The following is a 17,542-nucleotide window of genomic DNA, read 5'->3' on the forward strand; positions in this document are numbered from 1 at the left end:
TGTGTGTGTGTGTGTGTGTGTGTGTGTGTGTGTGTGTGTGTGTGTGTGTGTGTGTGTGTGTGTGTGTGTGTGTGTGTGTGTGTGTGTGTGTGTGTGTGTGTGTGTGTGTGTAGCCCATAATGTGTGTGAGCAGGTCTTGGTGACATTATGTGTGGCTCAGCCTGGCGGACCAGTAGACACACGCTCACAGGAGACCTTCTGCTTTGTACAGGTAACAACAGCACAGTCCTGTCACTGCATTAAAGTGTTCCCCTTGTGTGCATCATTGGGGTGGGGGGGTTAACATTAAAGCAACTCATTTACATTTATATTGGCTGTTATAGAAGAAATTACAGCACAGGAATGTAAAAGATATGTTTGAGGTCAAGAGTGTCTCCATGACACCCGAGACTACACTCTGTCTGCATATGTTAAGCGTCTTTGTGTATCTACAAAAGCGCTATATAAATTACATGTCGTATTGTTATTTTGTGTTTATTGAAAGAAGAATATCCACTGATGCTTCTCAGGGGTTTTTCATATCGTCCTAGGATGAAAATGTGTGGTGTCTTTTCTGTATTTGTTGTTCGAATGGTCAGATATTCTAAATAACCTCAAACATATCTTTAACATTTCTGTGCTGCAAGTACACATTATGCTTGCCAACAAAATTACATTTTACCCTTTTCCAAAGTGGTGAATAATTACATTTCTACATTAGGTTTAAGAATGGCACGTGTGTTAACAACAAAAGCTGATGAAAAAATGTAAAAGGGGGAAAAAAAGTTTAGCAATGTCCTAAAGTTGTTATAAAATGTACACATATAAAGTCATGCCAGGGCACCACACTGGTGTGTGTTGAGTCATGATGGCAGTGTCATGTGTGTGTTGTGTGTAGGACTTGGCTCTCGACATGGCCCACTTCCTGCTTGACAACATCGCTCCACAGGAAGCATTACCAGTGGATGATGAGCAGGTAAGAACTAAAACTTTAAAATCTTGACATCAGAAGTTAGCGTGTCTAAAAGTAGTAAGAAATGAAGGAGGACATAAAGGTGATGACCTGTCGTTATTTTGTGTGCGTGTCAGATTCCGTTGAAGGAGTGTGAGAGGTTGGATGAGAGCCTGGCTCTGGCCCTGAAACACCTGAGGACTGCACCAGGTGTGTACAGACGGAGGGCTGTCACAGCCACACACGAGGAAACATGCACGGGTGTCCCCACTCCACTGGACAACTGCACCGGTGAGTTAGAACGCCACAACCTGCCAATCACTTTTATTTCTAATATTTATCCTTATAAACAGGCTGAACGAGCTGCGTGTGACTTTCCTCTCTATAAAACACTAACGTTAGCAAGCTAGGCTAACTAGCTTACACTTACAGAAAGCCTACAGTGGACAGCGTAAACTGTGATTGTTAATAGCACACCACAGAAGTTGACGGCGCGTCTCCTAGCAACGGCAACTCTTAGTTGTCACTCAGAGGCCTAAAACTCAGATACTGTTTCAACAAATGTGTCCAAAGAGCATTTTATGATGAAGCTGGTGTGTGAAGCAGTCGTATACATGTTCGTCTGACTGATGACTGACACACCATCTTAGTGTATTACACAGTTGCATGCTGTTCCATTCAGATGTGACTTCACGGTGTTGGAGGATGATAGCCTCTGGTTGACTTCGACAAGCTCCGGTGACTCTGGCACCAGTACTAATCAGGAGGTGCCCATCTGACCTGATTCTGATTCCAATACCCAAATTCAGCATATTACTGACCTCTCTGTGTGTACTGATGAAAATGCACATGTTCATAGACCATGTCAATGGTGCTGTACAGTCAGGAGGGTTTTAAAGTGGACAGCAGACAGGCCATGCTTCTGCAGCTCTTAACCTGGAACTCAGAACTAAGCTGATAGAGCACATGGCCTCTCTCTGCAGTCTGTGCTACTGTTTTATACCAGTTACTAAATTAGTGGTTCTTTATCAAGTTTGTTAAACATGTGATCAAATCCATTGAGTCATTGATGCATTGTGCAGTGAATGACTGAGCAGAACAGAAAAGGGTATTTCATGTAGATGGGTCACATTTGGCTATATCCAGTGACTTATTAAAAAGGAGGGAGAGGTAATAAAACATGCTTCTCCTTTCCTCTTATGTTCTCGCTGTTATCAACAGTATTTAGTAAGATAACAATTAGATGCTCTATGAAAATGTGGTCAAACTCATTAGTTTTTAAGTTGGATGTACTGTGTGGCCCAAGTAATTCATCATTAGGACATGAAAGCAAACCAAACAGGCTGGTGAGAAAAACCCATTAAAGCTAACGGGACATGTTGGGCTTTGAATGCAGGGATTCATTTGTGAAAATGTTGTTGAGCAAATAAGAAAAGATCAAAGAATTTAATTTCAAATTTCTCTGCAACATGGAGCTGGCGATACCTAAGTTTGAATAAAGACTAATATCAGTAGCAGTAAACTGCTGTGTTGGTATAAACCTACTGTCTCCACCAGGAGGGGTCTACCTCGCTTCATTCTACCTCATCAGTTGAGTCCACCCCTTCACTGTTGTGTTTTTCTTCCTCTACAGCCGAGTCTCCGAGCCAGCAGCTCTCCAGACTGCTGCACTTGGCAGCCAGTGACGGCCTGAGGACAGTGGCAACGTTCATCCTGCAGCAGCCCGGAGGCAGGGAGGCGCTGACGAGGCCCAACGCTCAGGGACTGACTGCAGCCTGTGTGGCAGAGAGCAGAGGACAGCAGCAGCTGCTGGAGCTCCTAACTCAGTGAGTACCTGATAGCACAAGCTCGTGGTGTTAGTGTTACTATGTGTTACTGGAATGTGAAGATGTCCTTAGTTTTATTGTGAAAAGAGCAACTGTCACTCCTGTATGCACATTGCTTCACTGAGCTCGCTCGAGTGAAGAGGTGCTTCCATAGGTTCAAGCTCAGACAAAATCTAAAAATATCAGTACAACGCAAACATCAAAAGTGTATGGTACAAGTGCATATGGCAGAGTACCACGTTATGTACTGTCAACATTTGCACATGATGCAAGGTGACTAGGTTTCTTTATGTTTTAGTGTTAAATAAGGTGTGGGTGAAGAAGCTGCTGTTTAATTTGCTGGTGATGGAGTAACATCACTCTCAGTCGATGTCCTGACAGAGCCACCAAACATTAGATCCTTTCACACATGCACTGCAACCCTGAAATGATCTCAAATTATCTGGAGGAGCTGTATGTGACAACAAAATGTCCAAATCATTGGGACCGGGTCAGACAGACTTTACCCTTCCAGCTCCTGAGTACAAAGTCTCTGAAATGTCCGATTGAGCCCATCTGTGAATAGAGCCTCTCATTCACCAGAGAATTCACAGCCAGCGAGTGGGCGTGTTGATGACGTTTCTATTATGCGTCCAGCGTGAAACCAGAAAAAAAAGTATCAGAATCAGAAGAAGAGTCATTTACATGAAAACTGGAGAGACCTTTGTCTGTAGAACTGTGTGTCTGTTAACGACCAAATTACGAGCCGACTATTTGACCACGTCACACAAGCGCCAAACAGAGTATTTCCAGTAAGTGAGAACGCGTCCGAGAATCTCCTGTTGTGTGCTAAATGTGTGAAAAGGAAACTCCAGACAATGTGCAGACCTGATTCCCTGGATATTGTCCAGAGTTCATATGACAAAAATGGATATTCATTTAGGTACACTCACTGTCTGCTGTGAAGTAAAGAAGCAGATCACATATAACACATTTCAAGCAGTTTCAGCAAAATATTATGAGAACCTACATTGATGTACACAGTGGATGGACACAACAATATGAGCACCTGTACAATATAATGCTCTCCATTGATTGGGCTTAGGTGTTGTTTTCATTGTAATTCTCTACATTGATTTTCATCAAATCTTGGTTCAAATGTTTGTCATACTTTCTGAGTATGAAAAGAAACCTTTTGTCATGCTGCAGGAAGAACATCCTGTCTTTTATACATTTAATATGTAGTCACATGTTCAAGCACTTCCTCTGTTCTGCCATATGATACAAACTGTGAACTGATACACTGTAGTCACAAACACACAATGTATCCATACAGATTTTAAAAATTGTTCAGAATCTGTAACCTGTAACCTCTCAATGCCTAACTCTAATTAACACCATAATATGACTTTGTAAACTAGGACTACATACTGTTTCAACTTCATTTCTCCTATAATTAAAAGTTTAGGGATAAATCATATTTGCTCTGTGTAGAGTCTTCTTAGCTGTGTGCTCTGTGTAGAGTTTTCTCTGCTGAGTGCTCTGTGTAGAGTTTTCTCTGCTGTGTGCTCTGTGTAGGGTCTTCTTTGCTGAGTGCTCTGTGTAGAGTCGTCTCTGCTGTGTGCTCTGTGTAGGGTCTTCTTTGCTGAGTGCTCTGTGTAGAGTCGTCTCTGCTGTGTGCTCTGTGTAGGGTCTTCTTTGCTGAGTGCTCTGTGTAGAGTCGTCTCTGCTGTGTGCTCTGTGTAGGGTCTTCTTTGCTAAGTGCTCTGTGTAGAGTTGTCTCTGCTGAATGCTCTGTGTAGGGTGTTCTTTGCTGAGTGCTCTGTGTAGAGTTGTCTCTGCTGAATGCTCTGTGTAGAGTTGTCTCTGCTGAATGCTCTGTGTAGGGTCTTCTCTGCTGTGTGCTCTTGTAGAGTTGTCTCTGCTGAGTGCTCGGTGTAGTTTTCTTTGCTGTGTGCTCTGTGTAGAGTTGTCTCTGCTGAGTGCTCTGTGTAGAGTTATCTTTGCTGAGTGCTCTGTGTAGAGCCTTTAGAGATATGTTGAAGTACCTGTGTCAGCTACACAGTCTGCATTATGTCAGTGTCTTGTTGTGCTGCTGAGGAGAAAGCAGTAGTAACTGAGCCTTTGTGCACTCTGATGGTGATTGGCAGCTCAGCTGATCCTAGCTTAGTCTGTGGGTGGATCCGAGGGGGTGTGATGTCATCCACCACACAGGGCTCTGTGTGTGTGCCACATAGACTGGGTGTTGTGTGCTTGTCATAATTTGTTAAGTTGTGTATTTGACTCTGACTCTTTCTGGACCTTTTTAGTTATTGACTTTGCTTTTTATCTATTTTATTGTGCAGTTTGAGACTCAAACTCACAGCCAATGTTATCATTTGTCCTTCCATTGACTCACAGGACAGGTAAGGATGCATTAGGTGCCTCAATTATTTTTCTACATGAAAAAAGTAAATAACATGGACAAGTTTGTGACTAGAGGAGCAGTTTGTTTGGTAAATGTATTTTCAGATAGACATATTGTTTTGTGTCATTGCAGGTATGAGACCTCTACAAATGTCCAACTGGAACCAAAAGAGCAGCTGCACTCTTACCCAGGAGGCCGAGTGTTTCAGCACCACGTAAATCTCGATACCTACACCCTAACATTCCCGGACCTCCATCCGAGAGGGGTGGAGGAAGAGACCCAGAGCAGTGAAGAAAGCTGCCTACAGGAAGAGGTGGAGGAGCTGAGGAGATATATTTGTCTTCACAGGGACAAAAAGGTGAGTTGAGCATGTAAGAGACATATCATCCCCTGTCCTGCTGCTCTGCCTGTTCATCCTGCAGCTGTTTGAACAAACTACATTAGTAATTGTTTCCAGCAGTTACAAACTGTTTTGGGGATTGTAAACACAAAGTCAGGTCCTCACTTAAATCATATTATCTAAAGCACTTATGTGGAAGCGAAATTATTATCAAAGCTGTTTAGACGTGCTTTCAGTACCTGAGGTAACTGAGCTTTAGTTTTATTAAGCGACACAAGAGGTTACCAGGAGGTTTACATTTCTAGTTCAGATCACCACCACAACACTAGACGGCTTCATCTTGTGTCGTATTCAATGAGACACATCTTAACATGGTTTCATGTTGTCTTCACTCTAAACATTCTCCAACACCATCAGAAACACTAGCAGGCCAAGCTGACCAATCACAGCTGTTGTTGTCTTCATGTGGTAACTATGTGTTACAGTTTAAAGAGTAACATATGGGCTGTAGGTGCGGCATACTCCCTTAACACACAAGTACAAATCCATGTGACTAATGCACTCTTATTGTAAAGCTGTGCTCAGGAGTGTTACTACACTGAGTCACCAGATCTTGGTGCTAACATGTAGACCGTGTATGAATATTATTTAGATCCAGTGCTCCTTCACCTGTTGTGTTTATTTGGTCAGGACCGAGTGAGCTAACAAAGCAACCAGATGGGCAGCAAAGTGTCTTATTCGTTATTCGGTCTTCCCTGGCTAAAAAGATAAATAATAAATTACAGTGGGATAATCACTGCTGACCCTGCTGATGTGCGTTCATGTTACCATGGTAATGTATAGCTATAAGCCATACCCTTTTATACTCTGTTGTTTAGCTTTTCAGTGCAGGCTGAAATAAATTACAGTTTGTGGTTAATCTGTTTTTACTTTTCAGACTCTGTCTGGTTGTTTGATTGAAAGGTTTCACACCAGCCAACCAAATCAATATATTTGTTTTTAATATCAATGTTATTTCGTTGTGTTAACTTCTAGTGATGCTTCGTTTGGATTTGTCGTCCTTCCTGTAGGCATGCATCGCAGCGACACATGACCTGCTCAGCCCGACCTGTGAGCCGCAGCCCTGCTCTAACGGCCCGGTGGTGGTAACCATAGAGACCTGTAGCAAAACAACAGAGGAACGGGGAAGTCCTCCGTCATTGGAGGAGACGGCACAAGGGGAGGACTCTGCTGCTGTCACTCATACATCCTGTACCAGTGGAAGTCTTTGTCAGAGACAGGAAGCTGGGGGAGAACAGAAGGGAACACCAGCTGCCAACTCTCCTGCCTGCCGCTACAGGAAAAACAAAAAGAGAACTAGAAAAACCACAAGACATGCAGCAGAATCTCAGGGAAATAACAGCAGCCCCCCAGAGACCAGTAGCGAGAGTGCACAGAGGCCCACAAAGGCAACAGGAAGTAGAACCAAGACAGATGAATCTAATTCAACCAGAGAACCAGAGGTGGCATCTGTGATTGGAAACGAAGGAGACACAAAAACGGAAGAGACTCCGTTACCCATAAAACCAGTGTCTGCACCAGGTGCTGAAGGGAACTGTGCTAGCAGGAAGGCAGTGGCCTTGCCTACCGCCACCATCGTAGAAAAACAGGAAGCAGAGAAGTGGGAAGCTGAGCTGCTGATATGTGAGCGAGTTGTAGAGACAGAAGCAGTGTCACAGACAGAGCAGGGGGGCACTGAACGTCTCCCAGCAGGACAAGCTAAAGTGAACGTTACTCTCGAGTCAACTGCAGCGAGGACAGGTAAGTTCATCACTGGTCAATGAAAAATTAAACGTTTCTTTTGGTTACTGTCCATTCTTTTACCTAAATCATTTAAAAATAAACTTGTGATTTGGGAAACAGCTTAACTGGCCAAGAGCAATGAGTCACACTGTTGATTGTTGAACTATTACACCCAAGGGGGAAATTGGTCTTCAATGCGGAAATGTGGAAAGAAATACAAGTCACAAGCATATCAGAGGCTATGTTTTAACTGGCATAACATGGGAATCCGTAGACACTCAAGTACCATTTGATTGTGTCAAAAATCAAAACGACAATAACTTAAAGAAACATAAATAAATATTAACATGGGCTTTAGAGTAACATATGCAAATAAAACTCCAGATCGGGAACACATCAGCTACGACACCAGATCGGGCCAGCGTTGTAAAGTAGGGGGGGGGCAATGGCTCTTCCCCACTTCCCCACTACCCTTGCTTGGACCACATCATCTTTGAACTCCGCTACACACCTGTTAAGTTTTGTGACTACATCTTGCACGGATGTGACGCTATTGCGGTGACAAAATACATCTACAGACATACAGACAGACAGACAGATAGAGACGCAGACAAACAGACAGACAGACAGACAGACAGACAGATAGAGACGCAGACAGACAGACAGACAGACAGACATATAGACAGATAGAGACACAGACAGACAGACAGACAGACAGACAGATAGAGACGCAGACAAACAGACAGATAAACACCTGGCAAAGTACTCTAACCCCCTCGTTTCCCTGGTTAAGCTTTGACCTCTCTTACTTAACCCTTAGGGACCCACATGGACACATTTTTGTCTTTTTTAGGGGGAGACAGGGGATCTTCAGGGGGAGATAGCAGGTCAACAGTGTATGCCACATAGAAGTGGCATACATCATCTGAAAACTGAGATTAATTTGAGATGCAGCTGTTAAGTTTTTCTAGTCATAAATCGGTAACAAACATTGTGTTTTGGTTAGGCATCTATTACAATTTCAAAGTTTGAAGTGTATAAGGGCTTACAACATTATGAACATAGTGTACAATGGCCATCCTCGTGATCTATTATGTCTCATAAGGTATTGCAGCCATGTTTAGGTTGATACCATGTAACATAGATTTGATGTCAAATTTAAACATTTTTGATAAAAAAGAATACATTTAAATAAATCCCAATGTCAAAAATACCACATTAAAACCTTAAGGAACACCTTAATCAGCTCATTTTATACAGCGAGATCAAGTTTAAGTTTTACAATAAAATGGCTAATCTCGGGACTCTCATCATCACACATGGGGCTAATTTAATCCACATCTTTCCAGTCATACCCAATGTATGCTCATGAGTATCCATAGAACCCATTAATTGTGCGGAATTGACTGTAATTGCATTCACACCGTTAATCTATTCAATAAGGGATGTTGGTTTGATTACAACCTGTCCGATCATCTGACTGCTCGTGACCCATCTAGCTTTCTTGTAGCGATATTGCCATGTTTCTAGAGAGGCAAGACTTGGAGAGTAATCTATAGAAATCATGACCAATCAAGTTTATTTTGCCGTCCTTAATCTAATTATGTCTCTTTTCAGTAACTATGGGTCAGGAACAATCTCAAGATCCCCAGGAAAGCCAGTCAGACCCAGAGGAACCAAGCCAACCTGACACCATGAAAAACAGTCCTCAGTCTGACAAGAAGACCAGCCCCAAGTCCCCGGACACGGAGAGAAAACCCCGAAGAGGGCTATGGCGGGATGGAGGCTGGATTGGAAGCAGAATGGGATCCCCCCCACATGGACCAGAAACCGTAGCAAAAACAGTCTGGTATCAGGGTGAAAACTTAGACCAGGGTGCTAATGAAGACTGGAACAGAGAGGAAGGGAACTCCCAGTCAATTTGGTATGACAGTGACACAACAGATCAGAGGAACCATGAACAGCTGGAGCAGGGAATGAGAGAGCAGAAAGAATGTGATTTGGGTTCAGCCCAAGCTTCTGGTCTTAGTTCTCCACAGCTGTTAGAACAGGGTCTTAGTTTTAATCAACTATCCTCAGCTCTGAGTCAGCCACATGCTGCTGGAACACAGCCAGCACTGTCACATGGGCCTGGTGCACAAAGACGGGAAGTACACGGATCACAGCAAGAGGAGGAAGTAGGGGCAGATTGGAAGGAGGGAGGAGTGGAGGGAGACAGAGAGGAGGTTAGTAACAGAGGGACGACTTACAGCAGAAAGAGTTCTGAAACAGCAGACATTGAGGAGGGCGGAAGAGAGGAGCAAGGGAGCGAAGAGAAAGGAGCAAAGGGCAGAAAAAAAAGGAGGAAGAAGAGGGGTAAGAGAGGCGGTACAGAGGCCAAACTTAGCTCCAGCTCCAGTATAGAGTCTCAGAGTCAGAGAGAACAAGTGATAGACCTGAACACTCGGTCGGAGACGGAGTCCGGACCCAAGGATAAAACAGGAAGGGGAGACGTCCAATCTCCAACCAAGGACGTGATGCATCTTCCCAGCCAGACAGAGGGCCAGACCAAGGCCGATCATGGACCTGACTGTGATGTCACTAACTTGGATTGTACTGGTACGGCTCCCGAGTTTATTCCCACAGACCGCAGGAAAACAGATCTGACTGTTGCAGCTTCACAGTCTCTAGAAACAGAAGAATTATCAGAGGATGACAGCATGAACTTGCTTATACCTGATCACTTTAACACAGGTTATACTGTCACTGCTTCAGAGCATAGTCAAATGGACATCAGAAAGGCAGATGTAGAGGAAGCTACAACTGTGCAACCATTACAAAATGAAATACTTCCTACAGAGCTGGATTTAAAGGGGCTTGCCAGTCCAGTCCAACAAACGTTGGATAATGTGGAGTCAAAGGCATCATCAGAAAATGAAGATTTGACGGTTGCTGCTAAAGCTGTAACATCCGTGGACCGGACAGTTTGGGTGGAATCCAACTGTCCAAAGGAACTTCCTGTCAAACTTTCAGATCCTACACAATTCACAGAGGACATGTTTCTTGTTGAATTTCCTGAACAGATTACACAACATTTACAATCTGTGGATCCCATGGGAAGACACGCAGGATTTATGGAATCTGTGCGTCCTACAGAAGCTGAGGGTCTACCATTTGAAGGTACAGTGGATGTTTTACCACTTCAAATACGGGAAGGAAGTGCTGAGACAACTGCGAGGGAATATTTAGAGCATTGTTTGGCCTCTGAGATGCTGGGAGATCAGCAGCACAAAGAGGAAAAGAGAAACGAGTTGTGGGTGGGTGAAGAGGAAGCGGGTAAGGAAAGAAGTACAAGTGAAGTAAATGACAGTGGGATGGTGCATGGCAAGGAGTTGTCTTCCATAGACCGAGAACAAGAGCAGAATTACAGCGAAGACTTAGCTGCCACAGCAGTAGCAGTTGTAGCAGTAGCAATAGCATCAGCCATGGCTAGCATAGAGCTGAGCCAACAGTTATCAGACAATCAGTCAGAGCCTCAGCTACAAGACAACAAAGACAAAGAGACCTGTCAACTGGTAGCAGCTGAGACAGAAAAGCATTCACACACTGAACATACTGATCAGTTCACCTCTAAAGAAGAGGCTAATTTTGAAATATCAGAGGACTCTGATTGTGTAGTGTTGCAGTGTAATGCTGAGACAGAAAAGCTAGCTGCAGCACAGCTGAGTAGCAGCCAGCAGGCTAACCTTGACCAGTCAGCACTTGCAGACACTCCCAGTTTACCACAACTCGACAAAGAGGAAATCCAAAGAGAAAGTACACAAAACAAAGTCTTTACATGTTCACTGCCGAAAGGAGAAGACAGCCTACTGCCAGTTAATATGAAACCCTTGCCAGAAGCAAATGAAATGATTACCACCGATGTAGACTGCCAAGATCACATGCAGATAGAACTCCCCAGTCCTGTTCCAGAGCCCGGACAACATCCATTCTACCCTGTTTCTGAGGACGATTCCAGACTAGGAGAACACCAAGGTCAGTCTATCTGTCAGGGAGATAGGTGGATACAACTCAGGCCTCACCATTTAGAATCCATCACCGCTGAGGCAGGAAGGCAGGCACATGAGCAGGACCGCACACACAGCTCAAAGTGTAAGGAAGGTGAGAGCTGTGAACAAGCTTCCAGGGACATGTCAGAGCCTGAGCTGGATGGTCAGGTTAAAACACTGTGTGAAAGGGACATTCCCACTTTGCCGCTTCCTCTTACCCCCTGTGACTCGACTCCCGTGGCTGATCCCAGTCCAGAGGAACCCACTGCCCCTGTAAATGTGGAATCAGGCGAATACCCTTCATCACAGTCATTAGCGGACATGAAGCATGTCCCCGCCATCCCTCTTGATGCTGGCAGTAGCACGTTCCAGAGCGAAAGGCATGAGTCTGTTGCTATGGATAATGAGGTTGTCATGGTTGAAGAGCTGGATAAAGATGCAGACACCCTGGATACAGTGGATGGATGGAAGGAGAGAGAAAAGAACAAGATGAAAAGGAAAGAGATTGTCTCAGTGGACGTCACTTCCCATACAGGTAAATAACTCTATCCATTAGCACAGTCTTTCTATGTTTCATTTCCTGCCCTCTTTTCATTCTATTCACTATACATCCTTCCCTCGCACATTAACATCTATCTTTACCTGGGCTCAACAATTTGAGGGAAATATCTAATTGCTTTCTTCCCAAGATAATTTTGTGCCAAACATAATCACATGTATTTCTACATGATGTCCTGCAAGGGTGCTTCATTCAGTAAGTAAGCCTTGCTGACTTCTCAAGAAAGAACTGACCAATTCAGTAGCACCTTACATTAGTGGTGTATTAAACATCCATTATTTTAACAAAAAAAGGAGAACAATAAAAATTCATATTTATTGACAAAAACTGCATAATTGTACAATTGTGGTAATAATGACAAACTAGCTGTTAATCTAAGACATGCTTAACAGTTTACTCTGCTGTTTGTCATTCACTCAACATCTACGGAGTTAGCTGCTAACTATCTGTCTGAAAATTATTCAATATGATCAGCTAGAAAGACTCACTTGCTCTTTCTGAACAACAAAGAGACGCCATCCCTTCTCTCTTTTCTAAGGTTAGAACCATCTTTAAACTTGGCGGGAATAACATACACACATCTTAATCAGACAACAGCTTCAAGTTTTATTTTTTAGTTCGTCCCATCTCACATAATGAGCGTTAGCAGGCTACAACCCACTACGTTTGTTGTCATGTCATGTCACCACAGCTTGTTTAAACATTAATGACGTAAGTTCCAATTGAGGTTGCTGCTTTTGTGATTTTAAAATGTCATTAAATGAAAGCAAATTTAGCCATAAACTATGAATTATTCTGTCCTGCTCATTACTATATGAAGGAGGTCATCTCAAGGGCCACGTAGGGAGAGTTGACTTGTATCAGGACTCCAGTGTCTAGCATTTAGTGTCCCTTTATTTATTTATTTATTTATTTATTTGATTTAGATTCTGTATTGCGACAGCAGCTACTCTTCTTGGGGTCCTCGTTCATATTTTTAACAATACTTCAATACACATCCATAACATTCATACTCATAATAAGACTCAATACATAATACAACAACCAACACCAACTCATAGGCTGTCTAATACACAGCTATAATAACTTAATCTCTTACATAATTGAAAAAATAAATCACTTACAACGCATCACAAATAAAGCCGGATGGATCGCTCTCTGTATCCATATCAAATCTTTTACAACAGAAAAAGATAAATACAACAAGTCATGCAATGTTTTACACTATTCCTTGTGGAAACAAATATAATTATAACTTTTTGGTAAAACATGTTGTATTACTTTCTGAAATCTTGATAACTTGATAACGAGCTACCTGTAACCTGTTTGGATTACTTTCTGTTGTATTGGACCACATCACAGAACAATAATCTAAATGTGATATCACTAATGGTTAGGTTAACTAGGAAGGCAGGCATTTTCTACAGTCTTTTATAGCAGCCCTTCCTCTGCCCTTTTTTACCACCATTTGATCAATTTGGTTTTTCCAAGAGATTTTACTATCAACAGTGATCCCTAGCTTTGCATCTGTAACTTGTGCAATATCTATATGTCCTATATTTGTCTTTTCTATATTAAGAACAAATTTACCGTTTCTTCTATTAACTTGAATTCCTCATTTAGAACCCTACCAAGTTCTCCAGGTTCATGTGCTGATGTGTATATATTGTCAAATGGTCTGCAATGGCTGGCCTAATTCAAAATCAGAGGTAAATCATTTGTGGAAATGGGAAACAATCCTAAACAACTTCCTTGAGGCACTTCAAAACTCACTGCTCTTTTTTTCTCATTAATTTTTTTCATCCAGTCATCAGTCCTCTGAGTTATGCCGTAGTTGTAGAGTGCCCCTTTCTATATGAATGCTGATACACTGTATTTAAATCATTAAAAAAAGGCTAGTGGAACAATCTCGGCTATTTTCCATTCTGAAGGACAAACACATTTTTCTAAACTAAATTAATTATGTAAGACATAGGAAGAGTAATCAATTCTGCTACAGGTTTCATAATCTTTACAACAAGGTTATCAACACCTGAAGGTTTTTCCTTACATGCTCGTAATGATTGATCTACTGTACCAATACTAACCTTTTCAAATTTCAACCTTTATGATTTGCTAATCATTATTTTTTGTTTTATTAATCTGCTAGATAGCCCATCTTCTTCATATCCAAGATCCATACTATAATGCAATTTCATCTTAAATAATTTGCAATATCCACATCGTTCCATCTGCTTCCAAAAATAATGGTGTTTGTTTAACTCTTCCATTACTTCATTGAGTGCATTCTTCTACTGTCTAATTTAACATCTTTGATTCTATTTTTACAGTAAACCCTTCTGCTTGGCTAGGTTTCTTTGCACCATATATTCTTAGAGTTCTTAATCCAGCCATGGAGTCACAACATTGCTCACAGTGTGCTTTGTTATTGGGCATGCTGCTTGTCAATACATGGCATTAACAAGTTAGTAAAAACATCCAAAGCAAAATCTGGATCGTCCTCCCTTTGATTTATTTCCCCCTCCATTTTGAACAGTGGTGGGTGGTTTTAAAATAGAAGGAAGCCCAGAGACACAGCAGAATGATGTCGGTTACAGGGCAGGGGCTGTGTGTGTGTCACTGTTTGTATGGGGCACGGTATCCAGGCAACCTGATGATGTCATCAAGACTTAACAGTGGACAGTGAAACTCGAGGTGGGATGGGAAATGTGTGTGTGTGTGTCAGTCTGTCACTCTAGTGCTGCACTAGTTCAGTTCTTGAGTCTACCCTGGGCTGTGTTCAGAGCCAGTAATGATGGTAGTTATGGTAGTCATTTTTATTGAGCTATCCATCCGATCCCTACCACAGGCAGACTATAATATCTGGACTGAATAGGAAAGAATGCTGCGCAGGTAGAACACCTGTTTTTTAGAATACAGGATCCTTCTGTCACTAGCTGAGATCTGGTAATGACTATATTTAAAGATAAAAGTATCTCCCAAACATGTAAACATGACACTTTACATATTAACTTCCGTATTAAACTTTGATGCACCATACTTACATGGACAAACGGGGATTGTGTGGTTTAGATAATCTGCCGGAACCGTTGTGTTCCCAGATCCCAGCAATGTTATGAAGTGATGACCAACACTGGGGAAATAAGAGCTGGACAGGGCCTGCAGGCAGTAGAAAAGCACAGATGTAAATAATCAAATCAATGAAGGCTGAAGCTGCTTCAGTTTTAGGCTCCTGGTATTGTTCATGCTGGTTCTCTGACACACTGTCATGGTTTACTGGAACACCTGACTGAAAGAGAGCCATGGTTAATAAACAACATTGATCTTTTAACCTCATGAATACACTGGCAGTAGTGTTGTTGAGCCACTGTCCATGTAGGTAGGGAACACTTGTGCTATTGAGGTGAACCACAGCTTTCTTGTAAGAGCTCAGGGATCCACATTTCCATTATTCAGTCATTTAGTTGTCCTGTCAAAATGAATAGCTGCCTCCATAGATAAACCAAAAATCAACCGGGTGAAGTAGTCAAAGGCAATAGGTTACAGTGACCATAACTGAACTAAAACAGGCATCCCCAGTCTGTATGTATACTGTGTAATGTTCCATTACTTTCCAGGCAGATTGGCTGGCTGGCTCAGAGAGAAGCTTTCCATTTCACCCCCTAATTATTTTAACCAGGAGCATTACTGACTCACCATGAGAGGAGGAAACTCCCTAACAGGATCTTCAAATCGCTCAGTTATCTGACTCACACAAGTTAAGTTGTCTGTACTGGCCCCTTGTTTTTCTTGATGATACACCCTGGATCACAGTTTTAAAGCAGCACTGAGCACCTGCCCAATGTCACCAACATTTATTAAGGAAGTCATCATTCTGATTCTCATATCTGTTGGGTTAATTATATTTCTAATGTGGGTCAAATCGTGCTGACAGACGAGAATGTGATTGCTAATCATTGAGCTTCTGATCGAGGCGCTCCTTGTTAGACTCATCAGGATTATTTTAAATGTTTGATTTCTCCTCATGAAGCAGAAGAGGTCAAAAGCAGTATGGTTTGGTTCTAATCCATTTAATGACAGCTCAGACTAAGATTATATGCTCCTCCTGTGTTTCTGACTGAATTAGTGATCGCGTAATGTTTGGAGTTTACCTTCTGTAGTGCTGTGACTCTATTCATGTTCTCCAGTGTGTGTTTACTCTAGTTGTTCAGTAGGTCCTCTTTACTGACAGGACTAAGAAATCAGTGTGTCGGTTTGTGTTGGGTGTTTAGACTCTGTAGGTTTCAATCGGGAGCTTCAGACGCTGCAGACTACTCAAACCAACAGGGAAACACGGTCAATGTTTGAATTCTTCAGTAGGGTTAACTTACTCTTAGTCCTTGTATGGTCTTTTTGGATGTGTGGTAAAATCAGTCAAAGTAAAAGATGTTAGAAGGGAGTCAGCATGAACAAGTCATACCTCTTATATCACATCTGGATTTTGGTGCAGTATGATGGCATTTTGTGTTGACTTTGGGTACTTATGATTTAAAGACAGTTATTGGATGATGACATTTTAGCACGTTGTGTATTGAAGTTATTTGATTATAAGATTATCAAAGCCCACAGGGCCTCACTGTGAGAAGGTCCAGGCTATAAGGCTATTTCCTCATCAATGACTCATTCCAGTTTCACTGACGGGCACTCTGAAGGGTATAGTATAAATGTCCTGATGCCAATCCACAGGATCACAATCGGTGCCAATCAAGCCTTTTAATAACTTGATAACTATGTAAGAACATCTAAAAAATTATATTTTCAATTTGGTTATTTTTAGTCTCTTCAAAATCAAAAATGTGTTTTGGGCGTAACATGAATTAAACTAATTAGAGTGTCATCTCCCATTCCCTTTAAAGCTAGGTACAAACCCATTGCTTTGTAAATGGTTGTTCTATTTAAATTAGATTATATAAAATGTTGTATTTTCCTCAACATAAATAAAAACATTTCCACCATATAATGAAGAGTGTTTTGAACCTGCTTATGAAGGCGCATCCTACTATCGGATTAATGTGCCCTTTAAATAGCACGTTGACTTCTGACCAGGTTTTTGTTGGTCAATGATAATAATAATAATAATAATATATTGAATTTATATAGCGCTTTTCAAGACCTCAAAGCCGTTTTACAATAGTGGGGGGAGGGGTTAGGACGAGGGAAGAAAAGGAAAAAGAAAATAATAATAATAATAATAATAATAATAATAATAATAATAATAATAATAATAATAATAATACGGTTAACAGGGGGCTAGCAAATGATAGTTGAGAAGAGGTGTGTCTTGAGGCGAGACTGAAATATGGAGAGGGACTAAGAGTCACGGATGTCTTGGAGAAGGGAGTTCCAGAGCCTTTGTGCTGTCTCAAGATAGCAAAACGCCAACAATGACCACAACTCATTTTAAACTCTAATCTGAGCATTTTAGTCCAACTTCATAAGTCACCTGAAACACTTTAGATAAGTCAGAACTCATTCAAACTATGTAATTGTTTGTGTCCAGGTGACTTCTTTATAACCCCTCTCAATATGTGCACACACATAGTAAGTCTTATTGTTATATATGTTCTCCACCATCCACCACACACATACGTCAGTGATGGTGTGTAGCTCCAGCTGGGATGTACAGAAGAGGACTAGCTTTCATAGCATGA

General features: G+C 41.9%; 1 protein-coding gene across 1 annotated transcript in view; it reads left to right on the plus strand.

Moving 5' to 3' along the window:
• LOC115009319 (A-kinase anchor protein 13-like) overlaps window positions 1-17,542 on the plus strand; it is a 71,403-nt gene that overhangs the window by 30,394 nt on the left and 23,467 nt on the right. Inside the window, exons 4-10 of the mRNA XM_029433243.1 lie at window positions 114-211; window positions 878-955; window positions 1,069-1,222; window positions 2,565-2,757; window positions 5,276-5,501; window positions 6,554-7,283; window positions 8,883-11,828. Of these exons, the coding sequence (XP_029289103.1) occupies window positions 114-211; window positions 878-955; window positions 1,069-1,222; window positions 2,565-2,757; window positions 5,276-5,501; window positions 6,554-7,283; window positions 8,883-11,828 (4,425 nt within the window). The remainder of the gene's footprint in view (window positions 1-113; window positions 212-877; window positions 956-1,068; window positions 1,223-2,564; window positions 2,758-5,275; window positions 5,502-6,553; window positions 7,284-8,882; window positions 11,829-17,542) is intronic.

This window comes from Cottoperca gobio, chromosome 6, assembly GCF_900634415.1.
Source record: "Cottoperca gobio chromosome 6, fCotGob3.1, whole genome shotgun sequence".
Classification (NCBI taxonomy): Eukaryota; Metazoa; Chordata; class Actinopteri; order Perciformes; family Bovichtidae; genus Cottoperca; species Cottoperca gobio.